Genomic DNA, 25,543 nt, shown 5'->3' on the forward strand with positions numbered 1-25,543 from the left:
AAGTAATGCGACACGACCGGGGGGTGCCAGCGGCTGCCGAAAGGGCACTTCTTCCACGGCTTGAAAGGATAAAGTTCAGCTCTGCAACCTTGGGTTCCCCCAGCCGTGGAAAGCCCTGATTATGCCCTGCCAACACCACACGTGGCCGGGCACACTGCCCCTGGGGTGCTGGGTCTGCAGAGCCCCCTGCCCAGAGGATGCGCGGGGCGCTCAGCCCCGTGCCCGCTGACCATTACGCGGAGATGCTCCATCTGCTACCCGGACCCCATGGTGTTTGTGCTCAATATCCTCACCGTGGGGCTGAGGACAGCCCATGGCAGGACTGTCCCCACGCTGGGGACAGCTGATGGGTGCTGCTGGTCCCTGCCTGGCTGGGGAAGGACAGGGGAAGCAAAGCGGAGAAGTTTGCCTCGCCGCGCCGGCTGCTCTGCCCACGCCTGTGTGCGCGCAGGAATCGGCTCCAATTAATCCCCCCTCAGCTCGGCCCGCCCGCTTCATTACCTCCCCTTGATGAGAACCATCAGTGGGGCCTGTATGATTTTGCTAATTAGCCTCACTTCGTTTATCATTTCCATTTTCTCCCAGAGACGCTCGGCTTGCTGGGCGACAGCTTCATCTCCCGCTGAAACAATGCGGCCCCTTCTGTGCCCGTCTCACTTAGCGCTGTCACCGCAGCCATTATGAAATTGGGGTTTCATTTACACACTAATTAAACATTACAGCTTGTTCACAATTACAACATGGGGATGAGGAGGTAACTAATTACTTAAGAAATGAGCTAACATTTATCTCCGGTTCCTCCCCCCAGCCCGCTGCCCTCCTCTCCAATGGAGGTTAGAAATTGTTGTTCGGCAGCAGCCCAGCCTCTGCGCCTGCCGTGTCCCCTTTGGGGCCGTACCCATTACCCGGCCTGGGGACAATCCATCAGCCCCGAAATGGAGCTGGGATGATGGGGCTGGGGCAACGTGGATCCTACTCTGGGCTGGAGAGGGAAGGAGCTGGGGCTGGGGCTGGAGGCTGGCTCGGCACGGCGCTGAGGACACCAGCACGCCCTCCACGCTCTCTCCGGTGATGGGCAACTCATCTCGAAAAGACATTTTCTTCAGGGAGGAATTAACATTTAAAAATGAGAGCCATTAGAGTAAATAAAGCGGGCTGTCAGTCGGCTCAAGAGGAAACACAGAGCACAGGCTCAGGACTCAGGCGTGAGCGGGGGCAGACAGCCCTTCCCTGGCTGCTCGGGGTCGGGCAGCTTGGTACCTGCGTTTGGCCTTCCCAGGCTGGGTGTCCTCGTCTCTGCTGGGCAAGTGACAGCCTCCTGAACAGGGCTGCCCCGTGCTTGGAAGAAAGGGGAGAAGAAAAAGGAGGTGGTGACCTGCAAGCCAGGAAGCGGGCTGAAAGAGGCTGGGAGAGAGGCCAGGGACTGGGGGTCAGGAACACCAGGGGCCAGGGACACCAGCGGTGCAGTGCCTGGATGCTTCTGCAGGCTCGGGGAAAAAGCTGTGCTGCTGCAGGTCTTTGGAAACACAAGAGAGTCCCCCCCATAAACAGCCCGAAGCAGTGGAAATGCAGAAAAAAATACCTCGTTCAGCACCAGGCAATTAAGGTTCTTTTGCAACTCTTAACCTGCGATTTTGAGACAAAGAATTTGGCCTCGGCATAATTTGAACTGCTAATTGCTTTCCTGATCCTCAGTCAGGGAACTGAGCTGAAGTCTCGGCATGAAAAAAATAAAATAAAAAATCACCTTCCCCGAGCGGGAGAACATTCAGAGCCGCTCTCTGGGGGGAAGGGGATGCTCTCTTCTTGCCTTGAAGCAGCTTAAAAAATAATGATCAGGAAACAGTTAAGCAAAAGGGGGGTGAGCTGGTAGTTAAAAAAAAAAAAATTCGCACCACTTTATAATAATAGTAACAACTCATTCCCATAGTTTTTATCCTTCCTGTCTTTAGCCCACAAAAAAAAAAAAAAAAAAAAAAAAGAAACCCTAAGCTAAACTACTGACACTGGCTGGGAGCTTAGAACTGCCGCATCAAACAGAGCCCTTGAATCTCCTGAACATAATTGTGCTGCCCTCTAACCTCAACCTTCAATCAGTGCAGTTTAACTATCTCATTTTAGCCTACAGGACACACCCCTCTGCTAACTAGCAGCCATATTCTTCTCATTAGGAGACTGCTCTGTACAGGAGCATGGAGGCAAATCCGTTGTCTCGCTTTTTCTCTCCCTCTCTGCCTCTTTTCGGTTGTTATCCGCGTGCTTCTGCAGGGGAAGAACGGGAGCACGGGGCTGTGCGGGTGCTGGCGATGGCCCCAGCGGCCAAACTCCGAGTCCCCTGGCTGTGAAAATAAAGCCAGATCTCTTCTCCTTGGGTGGAAATGCACAGCGGGCGAGAGGAGGGCCCCCGTGAAACCTCTGGTGGCTCTTGGAGAGGAGTCCTGGGGTCCTGGTCCTGCTGGGGACAGGAGGTGGCAGATGGGGACGTGTGGGGCAGGCATGGAGCAAGGGGCAACGCGGAGCCAGATGGGGTTTGGGTGCTGCAGAGCTGCTCCCATCCAGCAGGAAGGCTCACCAAGGGCTGCCACGTGCTCTCCATCGCTGGGAGCTCTGCATCCAGCCTCTGGTCACACACCCCGCTACCTGCCAGGACGGGGCACGGGATGCGGTAGTTTCGGGCCAAAGCGCCCACCCACAAAGCCCCGAAAGGATTGAGTCCTTCTGGAGCCCTTTGCTGTGGGGTTTTGGTGTGTTAGCAGCCCGCAGCAGGGCGTTACGGCACTTTTTGTGCCCACACGGAGGGATAAAGCACAGCCCCAGACGGATCCGTGGCGGGTCGGTGCCCGTAGTCCCCACACAGCGGCACCCTCCCCGTGCGGGCCCTGTCCCCAGGCCCTCTGCTGTTATTAACACGCCGGCGATTAACACCCTCCAAGTTCGTTATCCTCAGCAGGCCGCTCAGGACGCGGGGCAGCGATCCTTAAACCAATTAACGCCATCCTCGGCTTGCAGGGGAGAAGGAAGGAGCCGGCCGCGCGGAGGGGACTGTCAGCGCCGCAGCAAGGAGCGAGTCACGGGTCAGAGCGCGGCAGCGCCGAGGTGCCCGTTAGCTCTTAACGAGACACGGGGGCAGCTGCCGGAGCTGCCTTCTGTCAGAGCCCTCCTCTCCATCCTCTCCAGCCTCTCCATCCTCCCCCGGCCCCAGGAAGGGGAGAGGAGAGGCCAGGAGAGCCCTGAGGGGCCGAGCGCCAGCACGGCCTGCGGGGAGGGCAGTGGTGCCCATGCTCCGGGGCCTGCCCTGCCCGTGGTACATCTCCTGCCCTCATGCCAAGCCCACGGAGAGCACAAAACCGAGTGTGAGGCTCAAATGAGAGCCACACAGCATGGTGCCATCAGCCCCAAACCCCACAGGAGCTGAGCCCCAAGCCCGCTGTGCCATCGTCCCCTTGCTGGGCAGTGCCAGGCTCGGGGCTGCTGCCCGGCGCTGTGCGGGGTGCGGGGGCACCCCCCAAAAGCCCTGGATTCACCCCTCCATGGCAGACCGAGGTTTTACATCTAGGGCTGAGCTTCCTCCTGCCACCACGGCCCAGGACAGCCCCGGTGCCCAGCCCGAGACCCCCAGGACCCCCCAGGCACCATCACCCCGCTGCGCCCGCCGAAGGCACCAAACTTTCCTCTCTTTCTTTCTTTGCTCCCTCGTTTTTTTGTTTTTTTTTTTTCCAGCAGAAGTTCTCTCTGAGCGAAGTCTTTCAGGGGAGGTGGAGAGAGAGTAGGAAGCCAAAGAGAATCATCTTGCTAGTCAAAGCCTTTAACAACTATTTTTAATATCAGGCAGAGGAACAGGATTTTGAAATGAAACAGCCGGTGCCTCTTTGATGGGCGAGCTACAGATCTTGAAACAAGGTCCATTCCCTCCTCCTTCACTAACTAACAGCCATATTTCTCTCATTAAAGACAATCTGGCCGTATTTTCAAACTTCTTAACAAGGCGATCACCGTAATTTGAGATTTCTATTATCCATGCTCCTATTACAGCAGTCTTTTAAGCAGCTGGCTTTTTTTTTTCTTGCTTTCTTTCCCCGACTTTGTCTCTCCCCTCAAACTGCCATCAGTGGTAATGACGTGCAGGAAACAAGAGCACCAAGAACCAGCTTTTTTTTTTTTTTTTTCTTTTTCCTTTTTTTTTTCTTTTTCCTTTCTGGTACTAGCTTGTGCAGGGGTAGCGAGAAGGAATAAAATCAAAAGCCAGATGAAGTTTGGTTATCTCTTATCGCGAGTTTGGGTTTTAATCCGCCCAGGAGCGCAAACGAAGCCCCGGCGCCGCCGTATCTCCCCCGTCCATCGCAGAGCCCCCTCCCCAAAGCCCCCCAGCTCTGTCCCCTTCCCGGCCGCAGCCCCCTCCCTGCCCCATTAGTCCTTGGCCGGGCGCTGCCAGATGGATGCAATTTGCATAATATCACCGGCGGAGGCTGGCGGATCAGCCGGGGTCAGGCTCTGACATCTCCAGCACAGTCTATCTCCAAGTGCTAATTTGGACTGCATTGATCTCTCTTTCTGATTTCTTTGTCATTTACGTCTGCGATGGTTTGACAGGAGATACAGAGACAGACAAGGGGGGAAAAGGAGAGGAGGGGGGGGGAGAAGGGGAGAGAAACAAAGATTGTAGTTACAGATGTCTTTAAGGGAAAAAACAGATTAATCCAAGGACTCCTCTGAGGGTCGCAGCTTTGAAACATCCTAATTATCCTATTCTTATGAATTCCTGTACAGACTCGGAGGGGGGTCTTGTCAGGGAACTCGGGGGAATGGAAACTTGTTAAATTGCGGCGGAGCCTCTCCGGCTGGCTGCTGCCCCTTCCCCTCCCGCACCTCGCAATGGCTTCTCGTTAGGGGCAGCGGGGTGGCTGGGCACCCCACGTCCACCTCCGACACGGCTCTCCTTAGAGGCACATCTTCTGCAAAGCCTGGGGAAGGAGCCCAGCCCGGGGCAAGATGTTTGCAGACAAACCTGGGTTTGATGAGAAGGAGCCACCACGGAGGGGCAGGAGCTGCTGGCCTGTCCCCCGGGGTGCAGATGCGCAAGGGCAGCCTGGGGACACCCTCCAAAGACCCCCTCCAAAGAGCCCTTCCACGGGAGCCCCACACAGAGAGGGGCTGGCAGTGCACGCTCTTAATTAAGGCATTTATGTTCGTTAGGAGGAAACTCTCTCCTCCCACAGGTAGGAGAAGACAAGCCACCATTTAGCTTCGTCTGGGACGCGTCACAGAGAGACACCACGGCACCAAAAGGATCCACAGGGAAATCAAAATGTCACTGGGTGTTTTACGTTGCTCCTTCCCATTGAAAAAGCTCTCCAGAAAGTTAATGATCTTCCCGGGCCTCCTCCCTGTCACGTATGTCTCTGTCTGAGGCCTCACCGTGGTGCATGGAAATGCTGCTTCTTCCAGGGGATGGGTCCGAGGCGGCGCATGGGGTTCTCTGTGCTGCAGGTCGGTTTGGGTCTGCAAGCTCCTGGGTTTGGGGCCGGCTGATTTGTACCACAGAGCAGCTATAAACGCACCCTCCATCAATGCCTGGCTCCCCGCACACCAACAAGGGCTTGGGGTGGTACAGAAAATGTATCCGAGAGGTTTTCCATCTGCCACTGGGGAGAGGAGCCGGGCCAGAGGCCGTGCAGACCTGCTCTCCTCCCCAAGGGGGACAGTCCCCACCGCCGGTTGGACGTGTCTGGGGACAGCCAGAAGTGAGAGGGGACAGGAGCAGGGGGACAGCAGCAGCCGTGCCAGCCCAGACACTCCAGACATCCCTCTTCAGCCTGACACTGGTCCTGCACACGCCTACTTCCAGCCTGAAGCTGGGGGCTTGCGCCTGCCTCTTGCAAATCCTGCGCGAGCAGCAACCTCAGCTGCCTCTCCCTTGGATGGGAGGAGCGCACGGCATCGCGTGGCGTCGCGTGGCATCGTGTGGCATTGCTGAGCCACACCAGGGCTTGTCCCAGGCAGCAGAAGCCCCGCAGCCCGTCCCAGCCCCGCCAGCACACCGGGGAGATGTGGGCCAGCTCCTGCAACCACCCCCGGCTCAGCGGGGCCGGGCGAGCGCGCGATCAACTTTGGGCTGGGTAGGACGGAGGGGTGAGTGCAGTCAACACAAACACTCAATCATCCTTCCTTTCTTTCTTCTGTGCCTCCTTTGTTAACTGCAGGAAACAGCTGAAAGACCTTGAGTTTCCCATTGTAGCGTGTATGGGAACAGAGCTGCAGTGATCAGAACATACCCCCCGCTGCTCCCAGGGAAAAAGGGAGAGCTGAATCTTTTCTAAAAAGGGTTTACGATTAGAAGAGTGTTCTGTCACTCTGGCGCGCAGTAATCCACTGCGCCACCAAGTCCCTTCAGAGAGATGTCGAAAACTTAAATGACTGAAAGCAAAAGAGCCCTGGCTCAGGTTCCCAGGCAGCCAGACATCCTAATTATCTTTAGATCCACTCCCACATGGAGGGGAGAGAGCACACAAGAGTAAAAAAAAAAAAAAAAGGAAAAAAAAAGAAATAGAAAGAAAAAGAAAAGGAAAAAAAAAAAACACTGTCACATTGCTTTTTTCTTTTTTTAAAAGCTTGTCTCTGCTCACTGCTTTTCCAGCTGTGACACCTCTCACGGCAGTTAATTAGAATCATGTCACCGCGTTAATGTGCTCTGACTGGACTCTGACAGACGCGCGTCCTCCAACCGGCCGCCCCGGCCTCCCCGCTCCTCCTGCAGGATGCAGGGCCCGGCACTCGCGGCGGGACCCTGCCACCCGTGTGCCACCCCATTCCCGGTCCCGTGGTCCCACGGTGCAGCCGGCCGGGTCCTTTTGTTGGGTCCCATCCTGCCGGGACGCCGAGCCTCGCCACGGCACCCGCGTCCGCTCCACCTGCTCGGGATCCGCCTGACCTTTAGCAGCGCTAATTCGGAGTGACACTGCTCATTTGGTGACATTTCTGTTGCTTTTTACTTAAGTCTCTTTTAATTATTTAACTCGGGGTCTTTCCCCTTTTGTCTTGGGCTGCTTGGGAGAGAAAGCCCCGGGGTGTCCGGGGCAGCGGCCCCGAGGCAGGTCCCTGCTCCGGAGCGAGCCCCGTGCCCTCCAGCTCTTGGCACCATGGCACAAGGATGGTGCTGAGCACATGGCACTGCTCCCGGTAAGAGCATCCCCTCCTCTGAGAGCCAGAAGTGGGCTCTGCATGCTCCATCCTCCATTGTGACAGAGGGGAGAGTCACGAAATGCTGCGCCCATCCCCTGGGTCCACCTGGCACAGAGAGCGGGTGGGCACGGGGGGCTCGCAGCACCCCTGCAGCAGGAGAGCCAGGAGGAAGGAAAACAAGAGGAGGCTGAAAGAAAGCCGGCGAGCTCCGAGGACCTCTCAGGGCGAGGAGAAGCCTCGTGGGCCACCCTCCCGAGCCGGAGCTGAGAGCCAAAGGCCCCCATTAGGGGTGCCCGCCGCCGCACTTAGCGCGCGCAGCCCCCGCGGGCGGGCAGGGCAGGGCAGCAGCACCCCGCAGGCGCCCGCCCGGCTCCCCGCGGCGCTGGCAGCCCGCGGCAGTTAATTAGAATCGTGTCACTAAGTAAATGCGCTCTGACTGGACTCTGACAGCCGCTCACCTATGACACCGGGGGCCAGGAGACAATCCACATCAAACTAGTGCAGTGTGACCCTTTTAACACAAAGAGTAAACTCACTGCGCATCGAGTTGAAGCTCATTAAAACTGTCTACTCTGCGAGCATCCCATTAACCTCGCCGTTAAAAACACGCAATTCCTCTTCTTCTTTCCGAGGCCTAATTAATGCTCCGGATCAGGAACAATATCACACCCTAACCTTCCGAGATTTCCAATCAGGAAACGAAAAGAGAGAGACGGGGCCGGGAAGGCGTCGGGTGCTTGCTGGGTCGCTCACCGCAGGGGCCGCTGACCTGCCCAGGCAGGGGGCTTCTCCCTTCTCCCTCGGCCCCATGGCACAGGGAAGCGGTGAAGCCCCGTGCCGAGGCTGTGAGCAGGACCAAGCTGGCAGCATCCCGAGCCCGTGGGCTCCTCCTGGCCGGGACCCTCCTGCTGTGCCTGGCAGGACCGAGCCCCCTGGCCTGGGTATAATAAGGCTTGGATGTGTGCTCCTGGTCCGTCAGCAAGAGGCACAGCAGCCTGGGTGACCTTGTTCCTGAAAAAGTAAAAAGAAAAAAACCCAAACTTGACATTTAGAGCTAAATGGGAAATCCTAATAATCTGCGTGTCAAAGTCTAAACTTTGAGGGATCAATTCAATTCCATTTGATTCAAAAGAGACCAAGAGCAAGGGCTTTAGACACTGCTCCAACCCACTGCAGGTGGAACTGGAGAGGAGAAATGCGAAACAAACTTTCCCAGCAGCGGCTTCTTCTGCAGATTTGGAAACTTCTCCCTTGTCTCAGTGTGTTTTCCCTGCAATAACTGGCTCGCTCGGAGCCAAGAAACAACAAAGGCCCGAACAAAACCAAGGTGTGCCTTTTATCCCTTCCACAATCAGAAAAACAAGCAAATGTAGGAGACGAGGAGACTTAACTCTAAGCTCTTGAAGGGGTGGTTTCCAGAAGCACTTGCTCAACTCACAGCCACTGTTCTCACTTGTGTTTCACACATCTGGAATCGTTAACAAAAAATATGAAATGCACTTTTCCTTCTACGCTGAGCGTATGCAAGGGAAGCAGTATTTCACTAATAAACATCATTTAAACGACCTCACGGGTACTTGAGATACTTGGCATTCCAATTTCCATCCAAAAGCGCAACAAATCACATCATGAATAATAATTTAATCCCCACCTCTTGAATAACAAACAGTAACTCACCATTTTTCTAATGCGACAATGATCTAAAAACCCGGATTAAAGGCACATTATGTAACAGTATTGATCAAAATAAATGCAAATACGATATTTGATGTGTAAAAGGACAACGAGACCTAACACCTGGGCAATGGTAGGGAGAGCTGAATGCGGTTTGATAGGTGCTGGTCAGTAAAACTTGACCTTTCTGCAGGGAAACGGATAAAAAAAAAAGTGCAAAACCAGAAGAAAATCAATTACCGAAAGCAGGTGCCCTGCTGGCTGATTTAAATCACAATTAAAAGCTGTGATTTCAATCATTCTGATCTGTATCAGTCCCTGCAAGTCCACAGAGAGGCCCCGATGTGAGAACACGGCCGCGCTGGTGTCACCGCACGGACCCGGTGCCCTAACCCTCCCCTGTGCCTTGTCCTTCCCCAAAACCTCCCACCCGAGCCCTGCTCAGCAGCTTGCTGTTGCATTCCCACAGCCTATTTCCCGAGGGATGTGGCCCCGGATTTCAGCAGGGGACACCACGAGCCCTGCCCGCACACGGCAGCTGGGCAAGGTGAGGTTTCCCTGCGGGATCTGGCAGGGCACGAAGCAGAGGAGAGGAAGCGCAGAGTTAAGACGGGTCCCAGAGGCTGCAAAGAGCCCAGGTTTGGAGCAGGTATCTGCTGAGCCAGTGAATCGGGGAGCGATGTGAAAATAAAGCAGTGCACAGCCCATCAGGCGAGACCGCAAATTTACATCTTGTTCAGAACAAAAAAGTGGCCACCCACGGCAATTTTTCTACCGGATTTGTAAGGAAAAGCCCATGCTGCACATCCCTGAGCCGGGAAGTGATGTGGCCAGGAGGCCGGTGTCCCTATAAAACGCCAGGCAAGGCAGGTCCCCAGCCACCAGCATCACCCCGAGCCCTGTCCCAGGAGGGATGCTGAGCTAAAGCCACCAGGCACAGGAGGCCAGCGGCTGCTGCCTCCGCCACAGGCAGAAGATTGCAGACGGCTGGGGCAGAGCTGCAGACAATCTGCCCGTGGCTCACCCCATAGCAGCCAGGAGAGCTCCCCCATAGAGGAAGCTTGGCAGAAACGAAGCAGCAAAACCCTCCTAAAGGGCTGGAGCGGGGAGGGACACGAGCAGCATCTTTCTCAGCTCCATCAGGCAGCGACACCTGAGCGAGACAGCAGCGCTGAGATAAACGCGGGCAGAACCCAACGGCGGACAGATGATACTCCAGAGCCGGGGACGGTTTGTCAGGGAAGGGGATGACAGCAACAGAGCGCTCTTGCCATAAATAAAACAAGGAAAGATGAGACACAACACAGCCCTACATTCCCCGGAGGGACCTTAGGGAAGGTCCAAGCCCCGAAGCAGGACAGAGCACCCAGCTCCTGCAGTCCGGGCTCCCTCTCCGTCATCCCCCCCGCCGTGGCACACAAGCAAGGCAGATCTGCTCCCAGGCAAGGAAGCAAATTTTAATGCTACCTCCGTCAATAATGCAACCAGATCCATAGTTCAAAAGGAGCTTGCTAATTAAAAGCTGGTGAGCTTTAAATAATTCATCTCCGTAACTTGGATTGATCGGAGAGTTTAATGGTTGGAGTCTTGAAACAATATTAAACAGCCTCCTCGAGGCCCAGGTAGCAGGTGACTTTTCCAAGTGAATCTCACCTCCTTGCAAACTTTGATGCTCTGCAGTCAGAGCGGATGAAGGGCCGGGAGGCAGAGGGAACGGAGACATGAGAGGGGTGAGAGCGATGCCACCCTTTGGGGTGCAGCCCAACGGAGCTGGTCTAGCCCCCCGTGACCCGTGCACGGAGCTCCTGCTGGCCCTGCAGCCTGCCTCTGCTCCGAGGACCACAGCACCCAGAGGAGCTGGAACACCAGCCCGTTGGGGTCAGCCCCCTGCCCAGCCCACACCTCCAGCACCCCCGGAGGGACTGAGAGCCACAATTTGCCCCCCATCCATCCCCTGATGGGTGTGGGTACAGCAGGGACACCCTGGGCACGTGCGCACCAGTGTTCCCCCTGGCACATCTTCCCTCCCAGCAGCTGAGACCCTTTGGCAGGCTCTCCCCACCCTGCCTGGAGCAGCTCTGGGAGCTGAGGCGCCCCTCGAGGCGCAGCCGCAGGGCCGGGCAGGGCGCAGGGCCCCAGTCACTCACCTATCCCGCTGTGAGGCCTCCCTATGTGCTGTAGGTTCAGTCCTTTGTTCATGTCTAAGAGCCCGTTCTTTGGCCAGCTCCCCATGGCAAAGCTGTACGCCTGCAAGAGAGAAGCAGAGGGTCAGACGGTGGCACAGGGAGCACGCAGGGATGTTTTGGGGAGCACCCCGCTGCCGGCAGCTGCCTGTGCTCGGCAGTTCCTGGGGCAGGAACAGGTCTGTGCCCCCGATATTCAACACAGACCCATCCTGTGTAGGATCAGCAGCCCCCACGGTCACCTCCATCACGCTGGGGGCTTGTCCTGCCCGTCCCCGGGCTGCTCCACCATCCTTCCACCCTCCCTGCTGCACCACGGGTGGGCTGCCCAGGGCTGAGCTCAGGACTCAGAGGCTTTTGGAAAGGGGTGGCCGAGCCCAGGCTGACCCGACATGCAGCCCCCTTACCCCCCGGCCTCCCCTCTCCTTTCCATCCATCCTTGGGTCCCCCACACTGGGAAAAACCCCACCGGGCCCCCGTGCTGCTCACCCCAAGGCACAGAGACACAGCCCGGCTGGAGGGAGGGAGCCAGGAGCCCGGGCAGCACAACCCCAGTGGACAATGCAAACGGGGGAAGCAGCCAGGACCCCACACCACCCCCACGCCTGTAATTAGGGGCTGCCAGCCCCGTATCTTCTCCATCGTGAGGAATTAAGCTCACGGCCGCATTGCGAGCCTTAAGCACGGCACGTGGGCTTAGTGGCACGGTGCGATCTGTGCCACCATGAGGGCCATCGTCCCCAGATGGGCTCAGGGCGATCCCGCAGCGGGCAGGGGCAGTGCCACCACCTCTGCAGGCTGAGCGTGCCCAGGGAGAGGCTCAGCAGCAGGAACGGGGCCAAGCGGGGTGAGCAGGAGCCCAATTTGGGGGGCTCAGCCGGAGAGGAGCTGTGTGGGACCCCCCGTGCGCCCTGGGGACCGTCACATGCAGCAGCGATGGGGAGGCAAAGGGGACAGGGGGCTGCCACCCGGGGCCGTGCCCTGCTACCTGCTGCTGTCCCCAGTGTGGGCACGGCCACCCCGCAGCCCCCACCGCCTGCCCTCCCCCGGGAGCCCTGGCTTGGGGTAGCAGATTTAGCGCCGGCCCCCGTAAGCGCTTGCACCGCCGCGCTCCTCCCGCCTTAGCAAAACAGAGGGCTCCACGGGTAATTAATAGACAGCATGGCTAATCCTGCGGGGAGATGATTAGCAATTAAAACTCCTAATTAAGTCTGTGCATAATTCACTGAAATTACACTGTGTGTACACAACGGGGAGGGTTCCCTCGCCTTCACCCAACGGGCTCTGATGTCTTCATCGCCGACGCTTCCCGCGGCCGGGATGCCGAGGGGGGCAGTGGGGTGCTGGGGTGCCAGGGGGCCCCCACTTGCCGGGGGCTGGTGGCCTGGGTGCTGGCTGCGGCGGCTCTGCCTGTGGCTCCCTCTCCTGGGCTGCAGCAGGCGGATGCAGAGAGGCAGGCTCCCGGCTCGGAGAGCTCCCACCCCAACCAGGAGCGAACAGAGGGAGGGTGGCAGCGTCCCAGCAGGGCCAGCATGGAGCAAAACCACTCTAACACCCATCAGCCGAGCATCTTGGGCCATTTTCACCCTCTCCCCATGCCCCTGCCCAGTTTGGGCACGGGGAGAGGGTGAGAAGCATCCCCCAGGCTGCTTAAAATCCCAATTCATTGCTGTGAACGGGGCTCCTCCGTGCCGCAGCCCTCCCGGCCCAGCACCAGCCCCTCTTTTTGCACCGCATTTTGCTCGGCTAACCAAGGTCAGCGGGTACAGCCGCCGTACCTGAGCGAACTAGCTAAGCAGCCGGGCTGCAGCTTGGCCTGACCACTGAAGGTCAAGTGTGCACTTCTGCATATTCAAAGCCCTCTGCAGGATCGATCGGCTTTTAATTGTTTTTTCCCGGGCTTTGGGAAGGAAGTGCCAGGGGCATTGATCAGCCCCAGCCGAGGCCGCCCGCAGCCCCGCGTCCCTTTGGTGCGGGCAGGCGGCGACGCGGGCACGGAGGGGCTGGAAGGGAGCCGGGCCAGGGGAGGAGGCCGCCGAGCTCTGCCAGCGGTGGAATTGTATTCGAAAATAAAGTTTTTTAATTAAAATTGGCAATTCTGAGCCGCCTGCCGGCAGCAGCCACACAATCAAGAGCGAGGAGCTTTGCTGTTTAATATTTAAAGACGACGTTTAATCTTTAAACAGGAAAGTTCTGCTGCTGACTGTTAAAGACGTGGGGTCCCCAGCCTGACGCTGGCACCGCCGCAGCCCCGAAACCGAGCCCCTAAACATACTCGCGAGTCTACAAAATGCCAGGAAACCCTTTTGGCCGGGAAACCACCCTAATTTGTCCCTCCCTCTGGCTGCAGCCCAGCGCTGCAGGGACTGGGCTGCCCCCTTCGAGGTCAGGCACCGAAGTGACCGCAGGACCCCACGCATTTTATTTTCACCTACGTTTTACTTGATAAAAAACACAGGCATCTTTTTAAAAAGCCATCAGAAAATATTTTGGGTCGGAATCGTCATTAAAAACCAAACTTAGCCGCTCCGATCTGCTGCGAAGCACCGACCTGGTGTTTGCAGGCTGATTTCCGAGCAGCTGGCACACAGTTATTTCCATGCGCACCAGCTCTCCGAAAGGTCTCCCTTTTTTCCTCATTTTGTTTGTAATTCCGTGAAGGCTCCATTTACCTCCCTGCCAACGCTCCTCCGAAGTCGGGTGATTATTAATTATATTTATTTACTTATAGCATCCCCTAGGCATACGCGGCGGCTCGCAAACACCGCCCTGGGTCCCCGATGCAGGGATCTCAAACCCGAGGCAAGCCCTGCAAGAAATGCGAGATTTAGGAACAGGCTGTGTCTCCTCACGTGTGACCAGCACGGCAGATAACCCACGCCCTGTTACAAGGGGAGGTAAGTCCTCAGGTAACCTGTACCTTGTCTCACCTGTGGGAAACGCAAGACGGGGGAACCGAAGCAGGGAGCTGCTGGGGGATCTGATTTGGGGCACAGCGCCCCGCGGCACGGAGATGCTGTGGGTCAGCGGGGCAGCAGAAGTGCTCTGGGATGAAGCAGAAAGGGTCTGAGGGCACGCTGTTGGTGCACCGGGTCACCAAACCTCCCCGTGGCCACCATGCGCCTGCCTCAGTTTGTAAAGATCCCCAAAAAAGAGCGCTGTGGCTTGTCCTGGGGGTCAAAACTGGTCCTCTGAGCTGGGAGAGGTGCACCTGAGTGGGGTGGGCAGCACGACGGCACTGACTGCAGGGGAAGACCATGGGCAGGATTTGCCTAGTTCTCATAAAAATGCTGCCCAGTTTGGCACCGGGTTCCCCTGCCTGCCTCTGCCAAAAGCTGAAGGCAAACCAGCCCCGGCCCCAGCACTGCTGGCAGCTCCAGCACGGCCGGGCTCCTTCTGCGGCGCAGCCTCGGAGAAGATGTTCCAGGGGGGTCAGAAAATTCCCAGAACTGGAACTTGTCAGGCTGATGTATTGATCTAAGTGGACTGAATAATGCTCCATCATTTATTTATGGGGAAGTGCCCGGCGCGCTTCACAAAAACCGGCGGTCGGCAGTCACATTAAGGCAAGATTTAACACCAGGAGCACGGGGCACCCGGGCGCAGGTCAGGACGCTCGGGGAGCCTCACAAACCCTTCCTGCGCTCACGGAGCTGCTGGTGCTCTGTTGCTGCACCCTGAGGCTCCCCTGGCCTCTCTGCAGCCCCAGCGAGTGTTTCGCACGCTGATTGCAATTTTAATATTGCGATTTTAATATTAATACGCACACTTTCGGGCAGGGAGGAAGCGTTTCCTTTCGGGAAAATCCCCCCAGGAGCAAAGGTGCTCAGCGGTTTGAGTGGATGGGGATGAAGGAATAAAAGACACCGGCGGTGCTTTTGGCTGAAAGTTTCTGTCAAAGAAAGTGATGCCTGTGAAAAAACACGGGCTTGGAGAGCGAGCAAGCAGTGGTGAGATGTCCCCAGCTGCTCCTCCCTCGCTGGCTTGGGGCAGGGGGTGCTCCCCAAGGACCCCTCCTGGCGCAGCAGCCTGCGGATTGCGGCTGACCCCCCTGACACTGGCGCAGTGGAGAAAATGACTTGGAGACAGCAAAAGTGTCGTCTTCCTCCCGGCCCCAAAACAAGCGTTTCCCTCTCACTCACCTCACCGCGCCGCTTCCATGATGAGGTGTCAGGGCTTTGTGTCACTGTGGGTGTTGGGAAGGAAAAGGAGGTCGCGTCTACGGCTAAGCGGGCTTTTAGACAGAGCTTAAAATGTTCTCGGAGCCCCCCAGCATCCTCAGCTTCGGGCGCTGGGGGTGTCTTTGAGGCAGGCCCCCAGGACAGCAGGTCCCTCGCCATCCCATTATTTAATTGCACGCAAGCTACGGGAAGGAGGGGAATGGGGAATTTCTGCTGGGGTTCCTTGCCACGCCAACTCCCCAGCACCATTGAGGAAAAGGGGCAAATTGCCACCACCTCGGGGCAGCATTTAAATAGCGGGCAGGGAAGGAAGGAGCAGAGCAGAAAGTGAAGGTATGGAGGGTGAGGAACAAAACTCGCCCCCCGTGGGCTCCGTGCCCTCCTGGCTGCCAGGAGGCAGGAATTTCCCCCGCTCACACGAGCCCAGGTGAAGCTCGTCCCTTTTTAAGCAGTTTAGTCAGAAGCGCTGCCACATCCGCGGCTTTTCAAGTGTTTTTAAATCACTTACAAAAGCGGGATTAAACGATCAGGAATTCCATTTAATAGGACAAATAAAGAAATAACAATCTGCTCCATCGGCCCTGCGAGAGGCAGGTTTGATTTAAGGAAAAAAAAAAAAAAAAGGGAAAAAAAAAGTATAAAAGAGGGAGAGAAAAAAGGAAAGGGAGGTGGAAAAAAAGGATAATGTGTGTTTACTCAAGCAAAGAAAAAAATATTTAAGTGATGTAGGGGAGAAGATTGCGGTAACTAGTGAAGAATAACATCGTCTGCTTTGCTGTCAAATCACACAAGAATTTCAGTAATAGATTCTCATTCTGACACTCAATTCAATTCGAAGGTGATCCTGCTTTATCCCAACACATCAAATATTAAACACTCGTATTAGCCGGGGTGCCGTCGCCTTTCCCGGCTTAGAGGCGGCAGGAAGCTTTTCCCCCTGCCTGCTCTCCCCCGCCGTAATATTCTCAATGTTATCTAAACATGCCTTCATACACTGGGGTTCCTTATCAAGCCCATTCGGGGAGGGAGGGGGGGGTACTTAAAACGGTATTAGTTTGGGGGGCTTTTATTATTCTTATTTCCAAAGCTTTTCAATTTGGTGCGGAAACAGCTTAGAAAAAAAAAAAAAAAAAAAAAGGAGGAGGAGGAGGAGGGAGGGGAGGCGGCGAGAGGGGGAGATGGAGCGCGGGAGCGAGGGAAAGTCGAAGAAAGGGAGAAGCAGCCGGCAGCTCTTGTTTGACTGATGCCTTTCAACAAGGGCAGTCTAGCTTGTCAAAGCCCGGGCTCGAGATGAATTGGCATATCTATTCAGCCTGCCTCTGGATGTCATGCAATACAGTTTCATATTCCCAGATAAGGCACGATAAGCAATTGCTGCCCTGACACCGGCTCCATCCATCCCTGCCTTTCTCTGCGCGCACCCGGCCGCCTCACGGAGCTCCGCTGGCGTTCGTGCCGGCGCGGCGCCCAAAGGGGCCTCCGAAACGAGCAGGTAAAGCCCCCCAAAAGCCCCCCAAACAGCCCCCGGGAGGCCAGGCCAGGCTCGAGGGAGAGCTGCAGAGGATGCGCCCTACCTGTGTGCGCTCACCCCTCGGCTGTCCTTGCCCTAAAACTGCCCAAACGAGCAGATAAAGGGAAACTGAGGCACGGGACGGTGCCTGGCCCTTTGGTGCACCCAGAGATACCCCAGAGCAGCCTGGCTGCCCACATCCCAGCCATAAAACACAAACACCCAGCCGTGACCCCTCTCAGCCCCAATAGGGACCCTACAAGCAGCAGCAGCCCCATGGGCAGCGTGCCCACGGCCCTGCAGGATTAGCAGGAGCTGAGGTTTATGCAACGACGGCAGCGCCCACGAGGTCGGAGTGTCAGAGTGCCAAGCAGTTTAGGCTTCCCGTTCCCGTGTGTTTGAACAAGACCAGCCTCTGCTCTGCTCCCAGGCTACGGATTATCCCGGATAAAATGTTCTCGACCGCTGCGTGCTCTGCGGCTGGTGGCACGCTAGGTGAATGCCTCGGGGACCTGGGTCTGAGCCCTGGGTTTGGGCGCAAGGAAAACAAAGCCCCAGGGCTGCAGGGCTGGGAAATAGGGCCGGGTGGGCAGAGCTGGCATGGGAGAGGGGCATGGCATGGGGAGAGGCAGTGCTGGCATGGTGCCACCCCTGGCCCTGCAGGACCCCGCTGGCCGAGGAAGCCGGGGGTAACACGAAGACAAGCCCACGGACACGCCGCGTGGATGTCCACCCACTGCCACGTTCCCTGTCCAGGCAGCTGAGAGTGGGTCTGGCGAATCCTCTTCGGCTGCTTCTGGGGAAACTCAGGGCCGAGGAAAGGACGGTGCCGCCAGCAGTGCTGGAGAACAGGCGGAGGTTGGTGCTGCCCCAAAATCAGACCCACCGTCAGCCCCTGGAGACGTGGACATGGAGAAAAGCGTGATACCACAGGCATCTCCCCGGCGTGGATTTAGCTGGAGCTTGCAGAGCACCGAAGAGCTGCCGTTTTGCTGCATTACACGAAGCCACAGCGTCCACTCAGCTCCTCCTCCCCTTCCCAGGGCCACTCGGCTGTGCCCACACCCCCCCAGCCACGCACCCCACAATCCAACCCCACACCTTTCCAAAGCAAAGCCGGCGCCTTTTTTTCAGCCACAACACCGCAGCCCTCCGGAAGGGGGTATTTTCCCCCCTCCATTTCTATTTTTACACACGCACACACTCGCCTCTCCCTCGCTCGCTGTTTAATTTCCGTGTGAGAGGGAAGCAGGTGCCCGTGCTCCCGTGAGCTCTCCCTTCGCTAGTTTTTTTTCCCCTTCTTGGATCCTGCCCCATTAGTTTAGTGCCCAGCCATCTGCGACGTCTCCTGTAATGCTGTCCCCCTTGTGTACCAGGGAGCTTTTCCATTAGCGCCTTTAATATTCTGACACCTTAGCACAGGCTGCTATTACATTCAAACACTGATCGCCCTGTGAAATTACATCGCAGGGCTTGCTAAAATGGAATTGTGTATAATCAGGCTCCTCCATGCACTGTCAGTCCCATCACAAATACAACGTAAAGCAGGCTTATGGATGGGCTTAGCAGCTGCTACAAGTGTATTTTTTTTTAATAGATGAAGTATCCCTTATTTAAAGCATTTCCTTAAGAAAAAAAAAAACACAACAGTGAAAGACAAATCAACAGCTGCCGCGCTGTGTTAACCATACCAGCGGTCTCTTAAAAACATGTTATTTACCAAGGTAGCTATCTGTTTATCTATAACTATATCAAACAGAGAAGGAGGGTGAGATAAAGATAGTTAAACAGACAGCCGAGGAGATATCTGCCACTGGGAAATAATAGCTAAATAAAAAGTGCCATTATTTACTCCGCCGAGGGGAGGAGGGGGACCCGGCGCTCTCCTCCCGGCGCCGCGCAGCCACTCGCATGTGGCACGGGGCTGCTTTGGAGGCTCCAGTTTATAGGGGCGGCCACACCGCGGCCCCAAACACGCCCCTCAACATCCCCGTAAACATATCAGAGAAATCTGGGGAAAAAATATCTCAGGATCCTGGTGCTGCATCTCTCCGGGGACACTGCAAACGTGGGGGAGGCGTGAGGGGGCATGGACGCACGGTGCTGTGCTGGAGGCTTGCTCAGCAGGGCAGCCTTGCACCTGTGCATAGGATGAACGTGGCTTGAATTAAGGCAAAATCAGCTAAATGCTGCCACAAATCCAGCAGCCCGACCCTCCGAGGCTGTGGATCTCCCCCTGCCATGCAAAAGGGCCTGGGTGCGTTCTGCAGGCGAGGCTGGTCCCACACAAGGGACCAGCTCCCCGGCCTTTTTTCCATTCCAGCTGAGGAAGCGATGGGTTATGACAGAGGTATTTCGGGTGGATGCAGGAATGATGTGTCAGAGAAACGAGCTCTCGAGCTCCCTGGCTCGAGGGTTGAAAATGCTGCCCCTTACCATGCCCTGAAGGTTATTCTGCCCGTCTGCTGGGAAATGCAGCGGTACGCTGCCTGCAGGGAGATTTCCTAAGGCGCCATGACCCTTCTGCTATCTCCTCCGAGGAGCCTCAGCAGCAGCGATGAGATTGCAGCTCATTTCCACACACCTTGAAAGAGCCCGTCTGGATCAAACACGCCGGGAGCAGGGGGAGCATCGCTGCGACTCGTCCTCGCCACCCAGCAGAGAGCCCGACCCCAACACCAGGGCCCTCACGCTCCCCTTCACCCTAAACCCCGACGGAAAAGCCAAAATATTGTATCGTTTCCCTGCGTGGGATCGGTTCTGCTTGGGAAGCACCAAGTAAAAGCTAGAGGCAGAAAGGCTGCCCTCTGCAAAGGAGCAATCTGTTGTGTGCGAGCACCGACACGACATTTTGACTCCGGTTTTTGCAGTGCAAAACAAAGCCATTTGTCCAGGGCAGGCACACACACACATCTCGGCGCACAGAGCTCTGGCCATGTTCGGAGGGGACACGTCTGGTGATGCCCAACAACCCTGAAATGGGGTCGGTGGGGCCAGAGAGGGCACAGACCCACGGAGAAGGAGCCAGGAGAAAAGCCGAGGGGAGGTGCAGGATGACTGCACCTTCATTGCCATCGCAGGGGCAAGACGAGGCAATGCACCCCTGTTGTTTGTGCCTGGTATTTTCAAGGGCAGGTGCCTGCATGCTGGGCAGCCAGCAGGTTTATGTCAGTGTTACAACCTGTTCTTGCAACCCAGGTCCTGGTGGATGGGAAAGAAATAAGCCAGTGCTCCTGCAGGACCCCCTCACCGCATTTTCTGTTCGCCTCTTACCGCACAGCTCCGTGCGCTCACATCCGACAGCTCCTGCACTCACAGCCTTCCTGGGGTGGAGCCACGACCTTCCCCAAAACACACAATGCTGGGACAGCCCAGAGGGGCATGGAAACGTGCGCCCTGCAGCCTCCCACTTCCTCCCCCCAGCCCGCAGACCGGCAGGAGCAGAAAACAAGCTTTCGCGTTTGGCACAGCACCAGCCCCCGACTGCTCCTGCTCCGCAAGAAGTGCATGGAAGTGAGTTTCTCAGCCCGCCCACAAGATGCGAAGCCGCTCAGAGGAGACGGAGCTGGAAAAGCAGGAGAATACAATGCACAAGGCATCGGGGAAAAGATCAATAAAGATTACGAGGGCAGCGGCCGCGTCCCTTGCCCACACCGGAGGTCCCCGTGGCGGCAGGGAGGGAACACCAAGGCGAGGTAACGAGGTGCCGGTGCCCGGGGACGATACCTGTCTAATCAAAGGCAGAGTTTACACTGGATCATCTCGGCAGCAGCTCTTCCTCGGGATTGTTGACTCAGGTCGGGGTTAAGGCCGAGGAGGTGAAAGCAGAGAGCCCTGCTGGATGCAGACGGCAGGCAGGCAGCGTGCTCTGGGCAGCAGGAGCAGGGCACAAAATTGAGGCTCCCCGATTTCGATAGAAGAGCAAACAAATGGGGGCGATGCAGGGTTTGGGGAGCACGCTGGCGAAGAATCGATTTGGAGAAAGGTTGGGAAAGCAGAGAATGAAAGGGCCCAAGAGCAGGACGTGGCGGGGCCCTCGGAACGGAGGTGTGAGGGGATGAACTGGGAGGAGTCGGGGGGACCAGCACTGCGTTATGGTGCGGGTCACGGAGGAGACCGTGACACTCCTGACAGATAATTCAGGACTTTGGGTCCCCAAGGCCTCAGCTGACACCTCCCTGGGGAGCACAGAGCAGCCACCTCCATCCTGCACCAGCCGGGGCCACCTCACCGAGCGTCCCCATCCCGTGCAGCTTCCGAAGCTCCGGCTGCAGCTGGAGGGGCACAGGGACACAGAGGCAATGTGGGGACAGGGCACAGATGGGTCCCCCTGCCCCACGGAGTGCCAGAGAGCCAGCCAAGTGCACCTGCCCTCCCCGCAGCACCCCAGAGAGCCGGCAAACGAGCTCCCAGCCAGCCCGCTGCCTGTAATCGGAGTCAGTCGGCCTGTGTGTTACGCTTGAGTTGATGGCTGGTGTTAAATTCAATGCCTTGAGTATCGATTTCCTCGCACATCCAGGACTTTGTTAAAGGGTTAGCCGTGAACCGAGATCAAAGGGAGGTTAACTCGTTTCTCCTAAGTGGCAAAGCAGACCTCCAGCAAAACCAGGCTCCGGGTCCCCTCCGCAGAGGATGCTCTCTGCATGTTGTTAGCTACCCCGGCTGTCTCGAAAGCCGGATAAAGCCACAAAGCTGCCTCAAAGCGGGGAGATAAAATGCTCCTGACAACTTCCCACGGACCCCAAAGCCATTACGAGCGCACACCAGGGGCTGGCAGCATGGGCCAGCACAGGACCCGTCCCCTCTCCATGGGGTCCCCTCGCTCAACCCAGGTGGAGAGGGTGAGCCACGTCACCGCCACCGCACCCCAAGCAAGGGGATTGAGAGGGGGGGACCCCATCAAGAAGCCCTGGGGATGTCCTCCCTTGGAGCTGACACTGCCATAGGCACCACCTCAACCTCTGGGGCTCTCTCTCTCACTCCGTTTCACCTTGCTTCTTTCCTTCCCTGCCCGACATGAAGTGATTTTGGCACTGACGGCACCCCCATCAGCAGGTTTTGCCAAGGCAGTACGAGCTAAGCGCACAACTAGCAGGACACTCGGCTTTACCTTCTGCATTTTTAAGGGACGGAGGCAGGGAAAGGAGGCAATCAGGAGTGGTTATCACTAGTATTAATGAACGCCCGGAGGCGCCGGGGAAGAAGCATCCATTTCAGACACACATCTGTCAGCACGCAGAGGTAACGCTGCTGAAGGAGCGAGGAACTCAGGAACCCGCATTGCGCCGTCCTGGAAGGCTTTGGCACCCACGTAGGTGATTTCTGACAACAGCCCCCTTGTCCCCCAAGCCATCAGGGCACCAACCCCATTTCTCAACCCTTCTCCTCCTCCCCAGGAACTGTTTGCATCCCAGCCCAGCCTTCCAGCAGCCCCGTTCATGGGTTTTCACAGCACCAAATCTTCCGCTCCGTGGTGGCTCCATGACCTGTCCCCACCTCCCCAAGGAGCCACCTGCAGACAACGCAGCCACCCAAAATTACACCCAAACCCCAAACCAGCAGTGCTGCAGCACCTGTAGGGCCCAGAAACCCATCACAGCCCATCTTGGTGGCCAAACCCCATGTGCGAAGAGGGATCTCCACGTGTGAGGCACAGGCACTCCCCCACTCCAAGCTCCTGCCACCCAGCAGCGGATTTGTCTTGAAGCGAAAGGTTTACGCCAAAGTGCTCGGGGAATATCAGTGCCCGGCATACCAAGCGCTGAAGATTTCACTTAAACTCTCAGCATCTGTGTATCTCAACTAAATTAAGCTATTTGCTATAAAAGAGCACAATGACAGTAATGGAATAATAACAGCATTAATAAAACACAACAATCCTCGAATGAGGAGCGGACGCATCAGCTAGCTGCAACCAAGAGAGGAAGGCTATTTTAAAATCACACACAAAAACCATCTGGGGGTGGAGAAAACCAACAAAAGCTCCGAAACTCAGAGGTCAGACTGAAATGATGTTTTTAACCTCGAAAGAAAGATGCCAGGCAGAGCGCTCCCACACCGGCTGGAAATGAATTTCCGCAGCCCCCAGCACAACGAGGGCTTAAAATGGGAAGGCTGAAAATTTCCAGGGGGGCTCCACGAAACGGGGGTGGGAGCAGGCTTGACAGGGAGGAAACAGAATCAAAAGGCTGTCAAGAAAGGGCTGTGTGATAGAGAAATGCCCCCCTGAAGCATCAGCAAGGTGTGTAACCCGCTCCTGGGACTGACCCCGGGGAGCTGAGCCAGCGCTGGGGGCCAGATGCTGGGACATCGTTATGTGGACATCCAGATGTGCGGGGCTCACCACGCTGCCATTTCCCTCTTGGTTGGAAACCTCACCTTCAGTTCAGCCACACATTCTTCCTCCTTGCTTCGTTTTGGGTGAGGTTGAGGTTAAACCTTCCGTCTCGTGCTGACCTGCGCCCTGTTTTTGCAGGGGAGCTGCAGCAGGATCGGGGCTGGGGGTGCACAAGTCCTAACTGCAGCTCTCTGGGAGGCCACCTCCCCTCGCCGGACCCCTTGGCAGGAGGAGACCTTAGCACTAAGTGGTGATCAGAGCAATTAATGCACATGGAGCCTGCCCAAGGTCTCCCATCCCGCCCAGAGGGAACACCCCACCCCGACTGGCCTTGATGGGCGAGCATCATTTCCCTGGAAGGGATAGAGGGGAGGGGATGAAAAGAAAGGACACTGTGCTCTCCACTGTTCAGTGTTCAACACTGGCAGCTGAGCGACCCAAGGCTCCAAAAAAGCCAGAATTAGGCAGAAAGCAGAGAGCAGCACCCGAGGCACCATCTTCAGGTCTACCTGCCTTTTAAAGGGGAGCCATGTGGGGCTGGCAGGTCGCTTGGCAAGCAGTCCGAATGCCCAGGCTCATGTGCAGCCTTCTGGGCACAGGACCCTAACACCAGCCCTCCTTCTTGAACCCAAAGCAGAGGGTTTCAACTTGGCTGACCCACCGGCCAGCACTCCTGATGTGACCCTTTCCAAATTCCTACAGAGAAAAAGCCGAAGCAGCACTTGCCCCAGACTCGAGCAGGCTGCAAGTTTCTTTGTTTTCATTACAATTTTCTCTGCTTTTTTTTTTTTTTTTTTTTAGCCATTTCTGCTCTGCCCCCCGGAGGTGCTCCTGTGATTGAATGAAACACGACCCCAGGCTCCAATAAGTGTATTTCAATTACATCTGTCACCATGTAACAATGTAATGATATATCATGTGATATTAAATCCATGGTAATCATATCAGCGATTTTTTTAATAGTGCACTAATCACATTATTACATCTCAATAATTAACAACAGAAGGCCTAAAAACCTGGATACAAAGAGGAAAAGCTCAACGGGTCCTCGGCTCTTGCCCGGGAGAGGCCCAGAGCAGAGCAGGATGGTGCAGGAGGTGCTGCCAGAGCACAGCGTGGCGAGGGGCAAATCTCTGTGCAAGGGCGCAGGAGTTTTACACCAGCAGCACTGTGCGGTGCAGCCAAGAGTAGGCTCCCCCCAAGCCCCAGACTAAAGGAGAAGCAGGTATTTTGGAGCCAGAAACAGGCACTTTGCACGTCCCACCTCTCCTGGCATTGCTCTCTCCTGTCCTGCTGCTCCTGTACCTCCACCTTTCCTCCAGCAAACCAGCCCCTCTGGTCCAGAAGGTGTCCTGCAAAGCGTGCCCACCTGCAGCTCTCAGCGGTCACCTCCGAGGCTGTACAAAAGCACTACAGAACGAAATAAGCATTTTCCAGGCACCCTGAAAATGAGACACTGCTCCTCCCAACCCGTCCTCCCCAGGCTGCAGGAAGAACGATGTTTCTCCTCTCCCCTTGCACCTGGAAATCAAGCTCACCGAGCGCCCCTACCTCGTGGGGAGGCTGCGAGGCTGATTTCTGCACCAAAACCCACCTCAGCTTGGAGCTGAAAAATGGTGAGGATGCCTCGGAGGGACAGGGATCCTCTGGGATCACTCACCGAGGTGCAGCACGCAGCCTTGTGCCAGCAGCTTGCTCCCCACGGCCGCTGCAGCCTGCCCCAGTTAAATCGAGGCTTGCAGGGGTCTGGAAAGCAAAATGCAACGTGCCTGAGTCCTCGCCCCTCTCCCTCCGCACGGTGAGGATGAGGAACAGGGCAGGTGGCAGGGAGCTGCCCCCAGGCAGAGTGCTTGAGCGTGGGGATCCCGTGGTGCCCCGTCCCCAGCCGTGCTGGAGCTTCCCTCCAGGTGCAGCCCGGTCAATCTGGCAGTTTCCACATCACAGGCTGATCTGAAGAGAGCCTCATTACCTTGCCTTCAAGTTCCAGCCAAGCACTTAGCTCTTAAAGACGGGATTTAAGAAATATTTGACTGATCATTTCTCTCCTCATTTAGTTCGGCTGCTCTGAACCAATTCAACCTGTGAAGTTGAAATAGTGGGAACGGGAGGCACTGGGAGTGCGGGCAGCCACACCACCTCCCTGCTCCCCCTCCGGCTCTTCCCAAAGGGCTGCATCCTTCCCCTTTGGGGGGTGCCCACAGGGTATCTCCCAGCCCCAAAGGGCAGCCAGCTCTTCCTTCCCACTGCAGGACAGGCATTTGGGGGCATCATTTGCTCTCTGGCATCCACACAAGCTTCTGTTGTGCTGGAAGTGCAGTGCAGCATCCCCCAGCTACGAACAAGGGATGGAGACAGGGATGAGGCAGCCAGGATTACCAGCACCAGCATCTCCATCAGACCCTGTATGGGATGTCCCCGTGTCCTCTTCCTTGCACACCTTTCTCCTGTGGAGTGATCCTGCTGAGGGGAAGGAAGGACA

General features: G+C 56.5%; 1 protein-coding gene across 3 annotated transcripts in view; it reads right to left on the bottom strand.

The window, feature by feature from the left end:
- ERI3 (ERI1 exoribonuclease family member 3) overlaps positions 1-25,543 on the bottom strand; it is a 109,116-nt gene that overhangs the window by 19,308 nt on the left and 64,265 nt on the right. For all 3 annotated transcript variants that reach the window (XM_027462460.3, XM_027462461.3, XM_005028746.6), the window contains exon 7: positions 11,001-11,100. In XM_027462460.3, coding sequence (XP_027318261.1) covers positions 11,001-11,100 — 100 coding nt within the window. The remainder of the gene's footprint in view (positions 1-11,000; positions 11,101-25,543) is intronic.

Source organism: Anas platyrhynchos, chromosome 8, assembly GCF_047663525.1.
Source record: "Anas platyrhynchos isolate ZD024472 breed Pekin duck chromosome 8, IASCAAS_PekinDuck_T2T, whole genome shotgun sequence".
Classification (NCBI taxonomy): domain Eukaryota; kingdom Metazoa; phylum Chordata; class Aves; order Anseriformes; family Anatidae; genus Anas; species Anas platyrhynchos.